This window comes from Lepisosteus platostomus, chromosome 13 (assembly GCF_059453375.1).
Source record: "Lepisosteus platostomus isolate fLepPlt1 chromosome 13, fLepPlt1.hap1, whole genome shotgun sequence".
Lineage (NCBI taxonomy): Eukaryota > Metazoa > Chordata > Actinopteri > Semionotiformes > Lepisosteidae > Lepisosteus > Lepisosteus platostomus.
In genome coordinates, this window is record NC_142623.1 from 39273454 (window position 1) to 39289931 (window position 16478).

General features: G+C 37.3%; 1 protein-coding gene across 2 annotated transcripts; it reads right to left on the reverse strand.

Annotated features, from left to right (window-relative positions):
• Positions 1–1345: 1345 nt before the first annotated feature.
• On the reverse strand, positions 1346–14504 carry LOC148650594 (cationic amino acid transporter 2). 2 transcript variants are annotated; one of them, XM_088604585.1, is made up of 14 exons: positions 14386–14504; positions 12495–12618; positions 9712–9804; positions 9153–9244; positions 7882–8037; positions 7611–7776; positions 7206–7342; positions 6455–6677; positions 5833–5969; positions 5125–5227; positions 4271–4410; positions 3222–3388; positions 2604–2712; positions 1346–2519 (listed from the first exon to the last, which is right to left on the reverse strand). In XM_088604585.1, the coding sequence occupies exons 4-14, from the start codon at positions 9217–9219 to the stop codon at positions 2383–2385; spliced, it is 1542 nt and encodes a 513-aa protein (XP_088460711.1). In that variant the 5' UTR covers positions 9220–9244; positions 9712–9804; positions 12495–12618; positions 14386–14504; the 3' UTR covers positions 1346–2382. The 2 variants fall into 2 exon arrangements, with proteins under 2 accessions (XP_088460711.1, XP_088460710.1); XM_088604584.1 differs by having other exon boundaries at positions 8850–9244; positions 14386–14503.
• Positions 14505–16478: the final 1974 nt, after the last annotated feature.

The following is a 16478-nucleotide window of genomic DNA, read 5'->3' on the forward strand; positions in this document are numbered from 1 at the left end:
AGCAAGGCAAGCCTGCCCAACATCAGAAGCACAGAGAGGAGCCTACCTAGCCTGGAAACATAGTATGCATATTGTTTCTAATATAGCATTTCTCTAACTTTAAACATTTTTTCCAAGGATAAATTCCTGCTTTCTGTTATGTCAGTTCAGTTATCCTTGGCTTACAACATCATTTCAGACCACAAAGGTATGTTTTGATTTAATTGGAAATGTACTAAATAATTTTCCCAGTCCATATTCTCATTCATTATTGATTTCCCTCCTATAAGGTTATGAATTCTAATGCCCCATAGACCAAAAAGAATATTTTGTGGACATTTCTCTTGTATCTCACATTTAGTTCAGCAGTACATAGTGTGGAAAATTAATTGTCACTGTTGTAGTGCCACACATCTTCACCTATACTTGCACACTACGCTTGCTGAATACAGTACCCATGGCACAGTATGTCCCTTTGAACATTCTCCTTTGAAATAAACACCAAGACCTGTATTCTTCAAATGTGATGGTAAATCAGAAGTTTAAAGATTATTTCTGAAGCATTTGGAATAACCTTTGCTTTACTTTGTGTGCTTATTTTAACTGTGTTCAAATGGGCTGCCAGCAGTCTTATCATTGTACTGTGCTCACGCTACAGATATCCTTTTTTGTGCTCAGGAGTCAGCCTTCCTAGTTTATCTATAGTTCAGAATCAGATTGTGTAAACGGTCTAATTTAATAGTGCACTTAAATCATGTTATGCCACCTGGAATTTCTCTGTAGTGATGACCCCCCCAGTGATGTTAATATACAGTACAATTATAGAGCCTTTGGTAGATGAGTGAATTGCTGCTTCAGACAGATGTATTTCTTGTACTATGGGCCAAAATTCCTTCAGATTAAATGGCTGAGCTCTGATTAATTTAGAGGAGGTAAGCACACATGAATGGGAACATTGTTCCCCAGAACTTATAGTTATGAAGTTATTCAGTCCAAACTAGGGTCTGGCTGTATCAGGCATGCTGTGGACAAAGCTGACTTTTTAAAACACCTCATAGCAAAACCATGTACAGTGTATATACTGATCAAAGATACAGCCCCTAAATGACAGTTGTTTTAGTTTCTGTGACTTCATTACATAAACTTTACTTAAATCATGAAAACTGGAATCCTCATTTATGGCATTTGGAAGTCTGTAGAACCAGCCTTTCCAGAATTTACTCAAAAACCGGGAATGAAAAAAAAAACCTACAATATTGACTAAAAACACCTATGACTTTCTACAGTGGACAAAACATCCATCCATCCACCCGTTTTCACTCCGCTTTTCCTGGTGGGGGTTGCAGTGTGGAAAAAACAGACCAAGTTCATTTTATTAAGAGATTAGTTTACTTAAGATGATACATTTCCTGCTATTATAACGCGTGAACTGTTTTAAATTAGAGAAGTTAGGCCTCCAAAATATAGGCATTTGCTTGCTAGTCAGGTGATGAAATATTTTTTTTAGATTTTTTAACAATGTATTACATCCATGCATACATTTAGGATGTATGTTTTGTCTGTAATAATGTTTTTGTTCACCATCAGTTAAACAGTTTTGACTGAGTCGGATATCTAAAATGTCTGCCTTTTTCCCCAGTGCTTTGTGTCTGCTCTGTGTACACGGCTCAAACATAAAGTGAAAACATATCTAGTGCAATACATTTTCCTCACTGAGTGAAATATGTGAAGCATTAAGAACTTGGTGAGATTTGTTGTTTTAAGAAAACGTGCCCTGAACATATGTCCACTGAATCTTAACTTCTTTAGTAATTGTCTTCATTTAGTATAGTCAAACAACTTGCTATTGTAGCTCATCTTTCCTAACTTTGTCCATCATTGTTCTTTGGTCTAAATATCCATTTTAGATGTTTTTTTAAGAAAATGTTTAAAAGAAAGCTTATGTCTAGTGTTTGAGCTTCCCAGCTTTTAGCATACATAAACATTATAAAATATAAAATAAGTGCTTTCTATCTTTAAAGTGTACCTTAGACTCTTTATCCTTTCATATGCTTTACACTCCATACGTTTCTCTGTTTGATTATTTGCTTTTACTGCCTACTTGAATTATATTTTTGTATTATATGTTTTCTCTGAATATGAACTTCAAAACCCTCCTGATGCTGTGTAAAATCCTGTTTTTTATGCTAGTAGAAATACCAGAATGCACAGCATGGGTTACAAATGTTCTCTTTGCTTCATTTACAGTATACTGTAGTTTCCTTTAGCTGTGCATGCTGTGCCATTCAGTGTTTTTCCTGTGGGAGGCTTTAGAAATATCTTTGAAAGTGGGAAGATTCTGCAGATGCATCTTCGTTTGCATCACTGGTTTTTGTGTCCTGATTTTCCATCAATCAGTTCGACTCAAGAGCCCTCTCCTTTCACTCCATGGCCTTCCGAGTTGGCATCAATAGTGTGAATGTCAACTCGTTGTTTGGCACTGAGGAGGCGTTTCCTCTGCACACTGTGACGGACACCATAACAGAAGTAGATGATGAAACCTGCAAAAATGCACAGACTCATGTTGGTACAAGTTCTATGTTAGACTTTGCTATAGTCAACCAGCTGGGTTTTATGATCCTTACCCACTGCCATCCAGACAGCATAGCGTATCCAAGTGGCTGGTCCTAGCTGAACCATGAGGTAAATGTTCACAAACACACTAACGACTGGAAGCAGTGGCAGGAAAGGAACCTGCGGAGGTAGCAGAGGAAATCGGTTAATGGCAGAGACCTGGGCTGTTGACGTGATCTCATTTTATGAATCAAAAAAGAACTCGCAATGTAGGTTTGTGACACTTGACTGTCATTATCGATGCCACCTGAGATTCACCTTCCTTCGTTCTGGTAACACACAGATATACATGAATCTAAACTATGAAGACAACAATGTTTGATTGTATTTATAATGCCAACAGACAAACAACCATTTTAGATTAAGAGACTGATATGATGCAGGAACTTTGCACTGTCTCTATTTCAGTCTCATTCACCTCAAGTAATGTTTAGCAATGTTGTTTATATGTGGTTAATCTAAATCAAAAATGCTTTTTTAATTCTTATCACAAATACCACACCTTTCCATGATGAAAATTATTTTAGAGGAGTGAATTTTAATGTTGACTGACACCAACATACTATGACAGTTCATTTCTTAAAGTTGATTGAATGATATTTCTACTTCCAAGCCCAAGGTTTGCTTACCATAAAAGAGGCTTTGATTTTACTCTGGGGTTGTCTCCAAATGATTATGACAGCAATGGCAATTATCAGAAGAATCACGGCAACACAAACGAGACTCCAAACTTCTTTGAGTAGCAAGGGCTTTATTGCTTTTGTCATAATCACGCTCAGTAGAATCACCATGAGAACTGGAAAGCAAGCACAGCGCAGAATTCTCAGTTATAAAATTGTATAAAGTTAGCACTGCTAACTTTTGTCATTCCTTTTAAGGTTGAATTTAAACCAGCACTGTTGCCACACGTGAGTCAGTTTTTGTGATAAACATTTTTTAACGTTAATTTATCTGTGTTACACTCTTATCCACAGAAACGCTTAAATATGCATTTTATTAGATGCAAAATGTTGATATCAATTTACACAGGTGGGTTTGTCGAATCATTCAGGGTACTATACATTACTTAAGGGTATAACTGTCTACCTACCTGTGATCTGTAACTCTCTGCTTAGGATTCCTAATCCCTAACCACAGCCCCACACTGCTGCCTCATTTACTCAGAATTTTTACTCAACAGAAGATTTTATTCATTTTGCTTTTAAGTTTAAAGTATCAAATCCTGTGTAATGATTGCTTTATGTGTCCTCTAAATTGACTTTTTAGTTAACGTTCAGGATGGATAACAGCATCCAAGTTCTTCCTGGAAGCTCTTGATACCTTAACTCATATTTATCCACGATATTACTTCCTTAAAATCTACCATAACCATAGCATGCCATACTCTCTTACATGCATTTGTGTTTTGTATCCCTCCTCTTCCCTATCTCCACCTTTGCAGCAATCTGTTGGTTAAATCCTCACTCTGCATAGAGGTCCTAACTTCCTCCAATTACAGAAACATTTCTAAAAGCAGTTTCTTACTGGCTGTTGTCGTTATGCCTTGTGAATCATCATTTCAGTAATGATCATTTTGATTTACTGGCTGTAGCCACATTCTCCCATGACGTAGGCTGCAAAAACTAAAACTACAGGTTGGTTAACCTTGTTCTAAGGTGAGAAAAATGTTTTTACTTGCCTATAAATGTTGTGCAAGCTGATACGGTGTTCGAGGTCCGTGATGTTGCATATGAAGGAGGACATAAGAAAGCAAACTTAGAACCTCCCTGTGGTTTATGGAGGTCACTGGAATCATCTTCACAAGAATCTGGTTGGTACCTAAAAAAGCAGGGTCCTTGTTATAGCGGTAATGCAAATATTGATTCAAAACAAAATAAATGTCATTTATTTTATAATCTCTCTTCTAATAGGTTGTTTCCACTTCTTTTATTAAGGTGTTAAGGCTTTATTAAATGATTGGATAATACATTTCAAGGACTGTATTCATTCTATACGTAGTAAACTCTCCTTTAGATATAGAATGAAGCTATGTTATCATAAACCTCAAGACATTTCATCAACTAGATATATCGAATGCAATATGTGTATATAGAGCATATCACAGTTCTAGCCATTAAAAACGCAATTTACAGTTGGCCTGTGACTAGAGGCCTCAGAGATTTATAACACAGTTCACCTGCAGTAATCACAGGTTAATTGATGTTTTTGTAACTGGTTAATTGTAACACACATTCACACCTGGGGTTTAGTTAAGGCTTATGGTGTATATAAGGGTATCCCGCTGAGTGATTAGAAGGTTTGGGCTGGGTTATTTAAAGGAGGCTGAGATTCCCTCGTCACCATAGTTGAGTGTGAAATGTGTTCAGACCTTCCGAGCTTCCTTACTTAGGTTGGGTAATCATTTACTGGTACCTACCTGAATATAGTTTTGTCTTATAATTGTAGAGCATATATTTATTTTATTGTTATCTTTAAAGATAAGACATCACAGGCACTTTGCTCCCTACAATAAGGCATAGCTAAAATGCTTACCGAAGTATAAGGATGCAGATAGCCACGAGGGTATAAGCAAATAGAGTTCCAATGGACATCATGTCTACCAGCGCCTTCAGGTCAAATAAGAGGGCCATGATAGCTGGAAAGTTCATTGTATGCACATTTACTTTTTACAGAAAATGAAAACCTCATCATTTGATTTTTTTAGAGAAAAAAATTAATACATTTTTTGTTATCAGCAACATTAAAAGGTAGAGCACCACTGGTGCAGCAGGTCTGTAGAGTTCCATCCAATGTTATACTAAACTGTGAACTGGACAGTTTGCCCAGTCTGGACAACAGGGACCTTTCAGTTTGAATTTCCTGGTATTTTTTTATAAGAAGAAAAGTAAGATTACAAATGAGAAGAGGCTATTCAGACCTTCTAGCCTCTTTGGTAATTAGTAGCTAATTGAGCCTTGGATCTCATCCTGTCATTTCTTGGTTGGGCAGCTCGTTACATAACCCTGTCGGTAAAGAACTGCCAACCTGATGTAGGTTTTAAATGTACTTCTACAGAGATTCCACGTGCGTACTCTGGTTGATGTTTCTGCGTTCATTCTGAAGGAGTCCATTGGGCTGTCAATGCTTTTGAGGAGTTTTTAAAATATGTGTATCAGATACCCACATAATCCTCCTTTTAAAGGATGTTATTTGCACATTTAAAGCCAGTGAGGTGAAAATAGCTCCTTAGATGTTCCTTACCTGCTACAGTTCCAGAAGAGAGTGTAGCCACAACGGGGCTCTGGCGTGAGCTAACTCTGCTCAGGGCTCGGAAAAGTAGTCCATCCCTTGCCATTGCAAAAATGACCCTGGGCATGGGAAACATGGAGCCCAGAAGACTGCAGGGGAAAGGACAGTGCCGAGAGTTAGGCTGTGTCAGGGGACACCCCCCTTTTGATTGTAACTCTTTAGCAGATAATTCCTTGGGAGTCACTACTAAGAATAACCGGAAAGCAGAGATACTATGAGAAGAAAACAAAATACAGGCTATTGTCACAAATCATGCTGTGCATCATAATGTCTCTTAAGGCTTGGAGAACAATCCAGAAATATGGCTTACATCCAGAGTACCAGTTCTTAATAGTGATCTACGAAAGAGCCAGTGCACTGGGATTCAGTTTGTTAACTCATGCAGGTGTTAAAGAGCCAAGATGTCCATTTGAAAGTGTCTCCACCTCCAGGGCTAAAGCTCTAAAATTAACCCTTGGCACTCTATAAGCGTAACACTGCAGCATCACAACACTTCATAGGTAAGCAGATGCAGAGGACGTTTCACTCGCACCGCCTTAAACTCATTATCACTCCCTCATCCTGGAATCCATACCTGGTGGAAAGGGCGCAAAGGGAGCCCACAGCCACTACATATTTGGCGGCACTCCAGCCCACATACATGAAGGCCACAGGCAAAGGGCTGTGGATGTTGAGAAGATAGTAAGGCATCATGAGTGTCAGTGCAGCAGAGACACCAAAATAGGCCAGGAAGCAGATCAACAGGGAGGAGACAATTCCCAGAGGAATAGACTTTTGGGGATTCTTCACTTCTTCTCCTGGAGGAGCAATGCACAGTCAATCCGGGAGCACACACTTCATTAGCTGACAGTCTTAAAAGCACATGCTAAGAAATATGGTTTTGGTACATTTCAAGATAATGAGGCAGTAGGTTACATAAGCTAGCTTGCAGTGTCTATGTCCAGCTTTGTTTTCATCCTTTAAGCTTTTACTCAAAGTTGAACCTTCCCCCACATTTAAAGTTTGAAGTTTTGCATTATTTTGAAAGTGGCTTTGAAATTTAAATTCATAGCATTCAACGTAGGGATTGCAGTTTGTATTGGCATGTGATTTATGCAGGGATACATCTCTGGGAACCGCAAATAATTCAGAAATGTTGTTAAATCTCGGAAAATAAAGAGAAACCTTTAAAATGTGCCTTTTCATAATTGTCAACAGCAAATTACTGTGTTTTCTTTCAGTTAACTGTAGTTGACAACTGCATACCCTGTCTCTGAAAATGAATATTCTTTAATAAACAGGTGCTCACTTTAAATCTCTTCATGTGTTTTTCTTTGGCTTCTTACCTGTAGTTGCAATGCAGTCAAATCCAACAAAAGCATAGAAACAAGTAGCAGCACCTGCTAGTGTTCCTTGAAAACCATAAGGGAAAAATCCCCCAACCCCAAACTCACTGGTCACATTGACAGCTGAAGACAGGTTTCTGAGAAACACACAGAGAAGGACACGATACAACAGGTGACATTCAGAAAGGTCCTCCGATTATTGTACATTTGAGCTCACTAGCCAAACTTTCACCTAATTTCACTGCAAAACTTTATAACAGTTAATATCCAGCCAAAGCAATGACGATCATGAGTATTAAAGACAGAGTCACATGTTCTATCACCTAAGTATTCATGCTGTACTAAGTTAGCTTTAAAAATCTATTCCCTTTAAATAACCTAGAAAAACAACAGTTAAAGACGTACTCAGCCTGCACAGTCTCATTCAGAATAGTTGCTTCACTGATGTACCAGTTCTTAAGACGTCCTTTAATGAACCCAGTAATGATTACAAACAGTAGCACTAAAATGTTAATGCCCGTGAAGATCTTATTAACCGTTGTTGACTCTTTCACTCCAAATGCAAGGAGACCTTTTGGCACAGAAAAAAAAAAGGTGAGATCTTGCATTAACACGCAAAGGAAAAAAGTGGGTAACAAACAATAAAAAGCCGAAAAAATTCCCAAAAGTCACTCACCTGCCAGCAGCATGATGAGACCGGCTGCAAAGAAGTCTGGGTAGGAGGCCAGGCCTGGCAGGTCCATGGCTGCATACTTGTCAAAGAAATTAGCAATGACATTGCCAATCAAGTCATCGAACGTGCCACTCCAGGCTCGGGCCACGCTCGAGGTACCTGTTCCAAAAAAAAAAAAAAAACCTGTTCTGTCAGACACCAAATGGTAAAACCTTAATCTTTCCAGTTATCATGCAACAAAACCTTCTTCATAGATTTCTTTCATGGATTTTTTTGGTAATCGTTTTTTATTTTCCCTTAAAATACAATCCAAAGATAAAAATTCCCAGTCCCATTACCACCTGAATCTCCCTCAATAGTACTTCCTTCTAGGTTTCTACCTGAAGACACCTAATACTTCTGTGAAAGACTTTCCTGATTTGAAGATTTAAGAGAAGAGAAAAATATTTACTTTTGAAATTAATTAAGTTTTGCAGGGATCACAGATACATTTCCTGTAAGGCCTAGAGTCTTCTGATTTTCAATTAAATGATTTTTGTCTAATTATTGTCCAAGACATATGTATACATTTCTTTAGGTCTTTTAATGTCAGCTACTCAAAGCATTCACCTAATTAAAGGTACACTTAGCTACAAAACGCTTCAGAAATTTGACACTTATAAAATTAGCTAATTAGACCAAAAGTCACTAGGCCCTCCAGAAAATGAGTTTTAGATTCCTGCTTTACAGGTATTTAATAATCAAGTTGTTCCGTTTCACATCTGTGTCAGTTAATTAGAAAATACATTCCATATGCTCTTTTCGTGACCCTTCCGAGTGATGCTAATGTAGTTATGCGATTATCTGAGCCTTAAAGGCTGAGACGTTGTACTGTATTTGAGGGATTAAATGAACCGGGAATTTGTCAAGAAATGTCTTCCATCATGGTGTTTGTGCATTCTTTGAGAAACTCAAAACAATCGCCTTCTTGCCTATCACATAGGAGAGCAATAAATTCCATCCCGTGATGAAAGCCCACACTTCGCCCACTGTCACATAGCTGTACAAATAAGCGGATCCCGTCTTGGGGACCCTGGAGCCGAACTCCGCGTAGCACAGGCCCGCGAAGACGGAGGCCAGCGCGGCGATGAAGAAGGAGATGATGATGCTGGGCCCGGACACACCCCTGGCCACCTCCCCAGATAAAACGTACACCCCTGCCCCCAGGGTGCTGCCCACCCCCAGCGCCACCAGGTCGATGGTGGTCAGGCAGCGCCGGAGGTTGGACGCCTCGCCTTCGGGGGCCAGGGGCTTCCTGCGGGAGAGGCTCCACAGGAACGCGGCGACCTTGTCGCATGACATTGTGTCCACGTCTCCACGCCGGGAACTACGAGAAAGAAAAGACGATGCGTGGGAAAACGAAAAAGGCAGGCAGGAACGTTTCACTTTGCAGAAAAGGAAACAATTGTAATTGTAGCATCTCATTTTTCATACAGTGTCTCTAACTACTGATTCATACACGTTTTAGTTCAGTCATTCCATAAAGTAATCCCCCCACTCACTGCATATATGTAAAATATCGAGTTCTTTACGATTTATTTATAGAATAAATATACTCTTCTTAAAAACAAGTCTTTTGCTTGTAAGAGAACCAGCATTATCTGAAACAATAGTGTATTATTCATGCATGTCTTATAGATTCTCCTGCCATTGACGGTCTGGTGCTGAAGGAGATTTTGATTGACAATGCCATCTTGAGAAACTGAAGCTGATCAAAGCAACCTGCCACAGTGGAAAACTCTCCACGCCGACCACTTGTGTTTTTATTCCTCTCAGCTCCCTGCGTGTACTTACCAGCGGGGTTCTGTTGTCCTCCTGGGGTCTGTTCTCGAGATGCGGGAAAGGAGATGTGACACAAAGAACCAGAACCGAATCTCCTTTAAGGCCCTTCACAAAGCAAACAGTGTTATTTGCTCTGTGATAGAGTAGTGCTGATGACTTACATTTTCATTAGAACAGAGCTGATTAAGTGATAAATAATAGTTCTGCAAGAGAAAAATCCTACATCTATAAATGTTTTTTTACATTGTGAAAGGTCATTTTAACAAATTCAAAGAACCTGAGACAACCGATAAATATAATAATATAAATATAATTTGACAGACTTTTATCATGAATTCCCCTGAATTTCATTGGAATAACATCTGAATATATATGTTAGTCCTCAGTCAGCTGGAGTGCTTTTTTAAACATGTAACCCTATTCATGCAATTGCATGTTAATGTCGTGATTGATCCACTGCCACAGAAATTTACATGAACAGGACTGAACTCAACATGAAGTACCACATATCCCAGAGGATTTTTTTTATTTTTAAACTATTTTTAGAAGACATTCCCATGCTTTTCACTTGGGATTTGGTGTGAATTTTTTTGCCACTGTTTTAGTGTATCCAGTGAAATGAATATGAGCAAAGACAGACTGGGGTAATTGATTTCAGAAAAAAATGTATGCTTTTGTAAAAGCATTTTTATACATGCATTGAATTACAGATATATTATACAACATTAAAAATTTTCTGTGTATTGGCAACATCCTGTGTCATAAATTTAAAACTAACAGAGCAGCAAAACATTCTGCTATGAAATAATTAAAATAAAATGTTTATGTGTATGTGTGAAGTAATGTTATTTCTATTTTCTATTTTATTTTTTTCTATTCTATTTTCTAATTTTTTTATACCTGTCATTATTGGAAGTATGGACAGTATTTAACTTCACACCTACAGTATATGTAAGTATTCGGTTCTTTAGATTTACTATTATATTTGTTTAGAATGGAAGTCAAGAGACTGCTTATAGAATGATTACCAAGATGTGGAACATTTCACATTCTGGCTAGATGTGTTTCCTGGGGTTGTATACAAACTGAGACCAAAAGAGTGGTAAGAGGTGATCTAACACAAATGCCAGTGAGTAATTTTACTATAATATACATTCTGCTTATTTGAACTACTCAATCATTTAACAAACCATACTAAGATTAGACTTCAGGAATACTCCTGAAGTCTAAGGCTCCAAACAAGTGACAATAATAAGCAATACCTCAGTCCTAATATAACTTGGTACTTGCAAGGAATAGAAATTGTAAAATTGCTCTATTTCACTATCTCTGTCTGTTACATATCGCAATTACATTTTACTGATTAGCGATTACATTTCAGTACTTCATGTGTTGTTCCCAAGAACATTGCTTTCTTCTCCCCTATCAGACGACTCTGATATTTGCATTAGCTAATGTAATATTTTTAGCTTTAGCTTACAGATACGAGAACCAATCCTAGCCACTTGCTTCTAAATGTTTTCCAGCGAGAGACATATAAAATTGCAGATTATGATACCAAGTCAGAAACTCAGAATATATCACACAATAAAGTTAGTTTTAAAAACATAGTCGTTTAAATTTTCTTATTTGATATCTGTTACAATAATGATACCTGTTAATTGTGTCTACATTTATTTTTAATTTACCAAATGAGAATTCTCCCAAAATATTGTGTTTTTATTCTTTGTTCAATGCCTGAAAATTTACAATACAACTTCAAGGTGTACTTAAAAATACAGTTCATTGGTTGAATAGTGTAAATATTTATTAACATACTTACAGACATGCAGATTTTTTAAAATCTTTAATTGCTAGTTTTTACAGAAAGATAAACAAAAAAACGTCTAATCACATTTGTTTATGTATTTTGATCTAGATGAGCCAATTGGGGTCCTATAATTTGCAGACTTTACTCAATATTTTGTGTTTTCCATTGTTGTACTGTAATCCAATTCTCTGGCAATCTTCTGCTGAAATATTAGCCCTTTTATCTTATTCTAGCAGTTAATCCTAAAAAATCTTTGTTGCATGGTATAAAAAGCTTTTAAGCTTTACATGTGTGTCTAGAGGAACAAATGAAGTCAATAACGAACACCCAATAAACTTAGATTAGATTTATCTAATTAGAACATTGCATTGTTTTGACCAAGTTTTTGAAGATTCTGATATGTAAATAAGATGCCAAATGTCAAGATTGGTCCTTTCACACCTAAACTAAACTGTATTATAATCAGTCAAAGTTGGCATAATAGTGGAAAACACCAATGGATGCTTTAGGTCAATTATTGATGTTCATAACATGCATGTATTTTAACTATGGATCATGTCTAACCTAAGATTCTGTAACTACAGTGTAGTAAAGAACACATTACATATATATAATTTTATTTTCTATTGAGTTGGATTTGATACTCAATTCATTATTCAATTATTAAAATTTAACTAATCTAAAAATAAAGGATAATAAAAAATGTCATCTTGAAAGACAAAGGCATCTTGAAAGACTAGTATTTGCACTTACAGTCATTTCTCTACCTTTGTTACAATTGAAAGATATCCTTGCTTGAAAAAGATTTTTCTATTCTGTCACTGTAACTTTGAAGCTTAATTTCTATGGCATGTTCAGCTTTGTGCATCAAGCCTTGAAGGTAGTGTAGTAGAATATTTCCTTATTATTTTTCTCTAAAACAACATCCTTAATGTGACTCAATGAATTTTATTTATAAAATATTTTTCCATGAAGGTCAACGTACCTGCTATCCGAAGGTACTGGGCTCTGTGGTGTTGATGCAATTCCTTCCGTTTCCCTTGGATGTCTCTACAGTAAAGGTGTTCACAGTCCATGTCTTCAGTAGTATTCTGTTTGCTTTCACATCTCTGAAATACACACAGCATTTTTGATAGATCTGTTACATTTAGGATGGACTTGTTACTAAAAAGAACTTAAGGCCACTGAGCCATCAAGTTTAAATGAACCGTTTCTCTATTGAAATTTTAATTTGCACCATAATTCAATATACACTGTAATCTGAATATACAACACAGATGCAGTCTTCACTCTTAGTTGAGATGCATATTTGATTATCTGTAAATTAACCAAAACTGAACTTCATCTAAAAAAATATACAAAAACCATAGAGCCTTAGATAGCATCACATAACAATACAGGATCTTAGAAAACACGAGACAGTTGATGTTAATATAACAATACCTGAGGCTAATGTTCCTGGAGAAGGCAAAGTTCAGTTCAGTAAACTTTGCAGTTAAAGTTTCTTGTGAAGAGGTCAAAACTCCTTCAAAAGCGTACTCAGTACGAACACAACAGAAACTTAAAATTTCACCACACGACTGACTTGATTTGTGTCAAGTACAGCACCATTATAAAATGTATAGATTATTATTAAATATACAGATCATCATACTGGGATCTGATTATTTTTCATCCTTCTTATGCAAACATATTTAAATTGGGGGATGCTCAATTATTGTCAGCTAATCATGTCTCTGTTTTAATTGATTAAAAATCTTAATTGATTTACTATACTCCTATAATGTATGTACGCTGAAGTGTTTTGGGAGTGCACTGGATTGTTTTAGAATGGGGAGAGGGTCTCAGAAGAGGGAGGAGAATGAAGAGTAAAAATCTCACTACCACCCAAGCCATTTTACGAGCGACCCTGCAATAGTGGCCACAGGGTAAAAGATGGAAGGAACATTTTCAAAAAGGGGGAACATCAATCAAAAAACAAAATTGAATAATTAATTCAGCTCAGTAAGCACCTTAACCCGACATAAATCAACACACTTTCCCTCTTCTGGTGATCTAGGTGTATGGGGTGGGGGGTAATTTTTTGACTATGCTGAAGAGTGTGGCTGAGGTCCAGTTCATGGTGAAAGGCAGTCAGTTCCTCTTGATGACCTGCCACACTGCCCATACTGGAGGGGTGCGTCCCATCACCCTTATGACTTCCTTTTCTTCCCAAAAGCTTCCCAGGGTCTGGGAAAGGGCTCAGATCTTGCATTTATCACCCCCCCCCTTCCCCCACTACTACACAGTGTTATACTTGCATAACATTTTAGCCAGTATTAATTGAAATGAAATTATCAAATAATCTCTTATAGTAAAAAAACACACACATTTGAATGTTCTTACGTCCTTACGTTGATTTAAACCAACGTAAAAACACCAAGTTTAAACCAACACGTTGTTAAGAATTACTTTTCTAACTTAAAGACTGAGTAAATGGAAAAAAAAATCATCAGAGTTAGTCCAGTTGATGGGTCTACAGCCCACCTCCTCATACACACACACCCAACATTAATGGCAGATTCTTCAGTTACATTTTTGTGTCATTTAGTCTTTCACATAGATGTACACTGCTCACATAAGAGAAGTTAACCACCTATGGGTGATTAAACGCCACCCAAATGTTTACAATTGTAAGGACCTGAGCAGTATTTTACCTCAAAAACAGAACTATAAGCCGGAATAAAATCATATTAATCACCCTCCAGGCTGTAAATGTCTACAACATTATGTCTCCTCATCCCCCAAAATCTTTACATTTCTTTTCACTGTCACTACTTGTAAATAAGAATAATAGACATGCTATTGGGCTATGCAAAAAACAAAACCACAGTTACCTTTATAATAAACCAAACCTCTCATGTTGTCTATGTAAAACGGCTTCATAAAGCAAATGGAGTGAATAGGTTGCGTCTGTTTACTCCAGTGCTGCAAGATTATTTTACTACAATATATGAGCCTAGCCACTAGAATAGTTAAGCCTGCCCACTGCCTGGGATTAGTGAAAAAAAAATTCTCACAGCAGTTTCCAAATCGTACCATAAGCTTATTATTCCACAGAAGACACAGAATAAGAATTGTGCAGGAAAAGTTACACACTGCAAAGAAAAATGTGTTTATGCTAAATGAATGACCTCCAGCCCACCCTTCTGCCCTGCAGTTCACTGATTTCAGAAAGAGGGGAATGTGTGTGGACTATCATGTGGTTATTTTCTGGAAAAAAAACATAATTATGCTAAGCTAAAAATGTGGAACGAGAGAAAGAAAGGCATTCAGGAATGTATTTACCTGAGAATAAATAATTTCATCATATGTTAGGACAACTGTCTCTGGATTTGTTACACCTTATAATACTAAGCTTCAACACTGGGCACTGAGCTATTAAACAATTATGCTTCTATTGTTGTGTTTAAATCTTGTAAGAATTCAAATATGACAGAATTTCCATTACAGTTTTCCTACACTGACAAACATGCTTCTAAAACTGTAATTACAATAGGCAAAGCGAGCATTTGGATAACTATATTTTGTTTTAAATGTAAATGGGTAGACAATGGACAATTGTCGTAATTCTGTCGACAATCTGCTCTCCTATACTTTTCAAGGTAAAAAAATCATTTGACTGAACTCACATTTCTTGTTATGCTTTCACTGGACTTTGGTATTACTCAGTTACACCAAAAATCAAGAATTTTAACATAATTCAGTGATGACACATCTCTGGTTTTGTCTGATTGCAGTAGAGGGCAGCATAACACATATTTTCTTCTTTGTTATTAAGGAAATGAGTTTTAGCAATACGTGAGTGACAATATTATTTTTAACTGTACTGATATTTTTTTATATTGGAATTCTTTAAAATGTTCAGATATTTATTGTTATGTGATATCTTTTTCAGAAGTAATAAGGTATTTACTGGTCTAATCACTCAGCATTCTTTCCTTTCTGTCCTTTGTATGATACGGTATTGACAAAACTCATTTTATTTGTACTTTAAGTGCTTTCAAATTTAATTTTTAATTCCAATACCCTGCCTTCCCATGACTTGATATATTTGTACTTAATAATAATAATTACTTTCACTTATATGGCACTTTTCTGGACAGTCCACTCAAAGCGCTAATGGGGACTCTCCTCCACCACCACCAATGAATGTGCAGCCCCACCTGGATGATGCGATGGCAACCATAGTGTGCCAGTACTCTCACCACACAGCTATCAGTGGGGAGGAGAACATAGTGATGAAGCCAGTTCATAGATAGGGATTATTAGGAGGCCATGATTGGTAAAGACCAATGGAAAATTTGGCCAGGATGGTGGGGAAACACCCCTACTCTTTTAGAGAAACGCCCTGGGATTTTTAATTACCACAGAGAGTCAGGACCCCATTTTACATCTCATCCTAAGGACAGCACCTTTTTACAGTATAGTATCCCTGTCACTATACTGGGGCATTGGGACCCACACAGACCACACGTTGAGTGCCCCCAACTGGTCCCACTACCACCTCTTCGAGCCTCGGCTTTCCCAGGGGTCTCCCCTCCAGGTGCATACGGTACCTGTGTGGCTTCAGTGAGTTGCCAGTTTTGAGTTACAGAGTGATATAGCTGCTGGCTAATCTTTATTGTCCTCTCATTTTCTGGGTCGGAACACTGGTGATTCGGAAATAAATTGTATTTATTAACAGAACTATTTGTCACAGGAGGTTAGAATATCACTGTATCCTACGGGGTTTTAGATTTAAAAGGGAAATAGCTTCATTTCTTTATCATCATTTCCACTATGTCTTGAATCAAGCATTACTCCTGTTGGACATTGTGACTCAATCAGCCCCTTAAAGACACAATAAGGTCTGTGAAGGGCAAAAGGTGGAAACCTTGGATATCTGACCGCACAGTGAATGAGATTAAGGAAAAGAGGGAACTGAAAC

What these genes read in the sequence shown, in the direction of transcription:
- LOC148650594 (XM_088604584.1), bottom strand. Translation starts at nt 9,219, where the DNA reads ATGTCATGCGACAAGGTCGCCGCGTTCCTGTGGAGCCTCTCCCGCAGG. An exon ending in CTTTGCGCCCTTTCCACCAG is followed by an intron (nt 5,970 to 6,454) that starts GTATGGATTCCA and finishes TTTCCCCTGCAG; the next exon opens with TCTTCTGGGCTCCATGTTTC. An exon ending in TGCTGTCTGGATGGCAGTGG is followed by an intron (nt 2,520 to 2,603) that starts GTAAGGATCATA and finishes GCATTTTTGCAG; the next exon opens with GTTTCATCATCTACTTCTGT.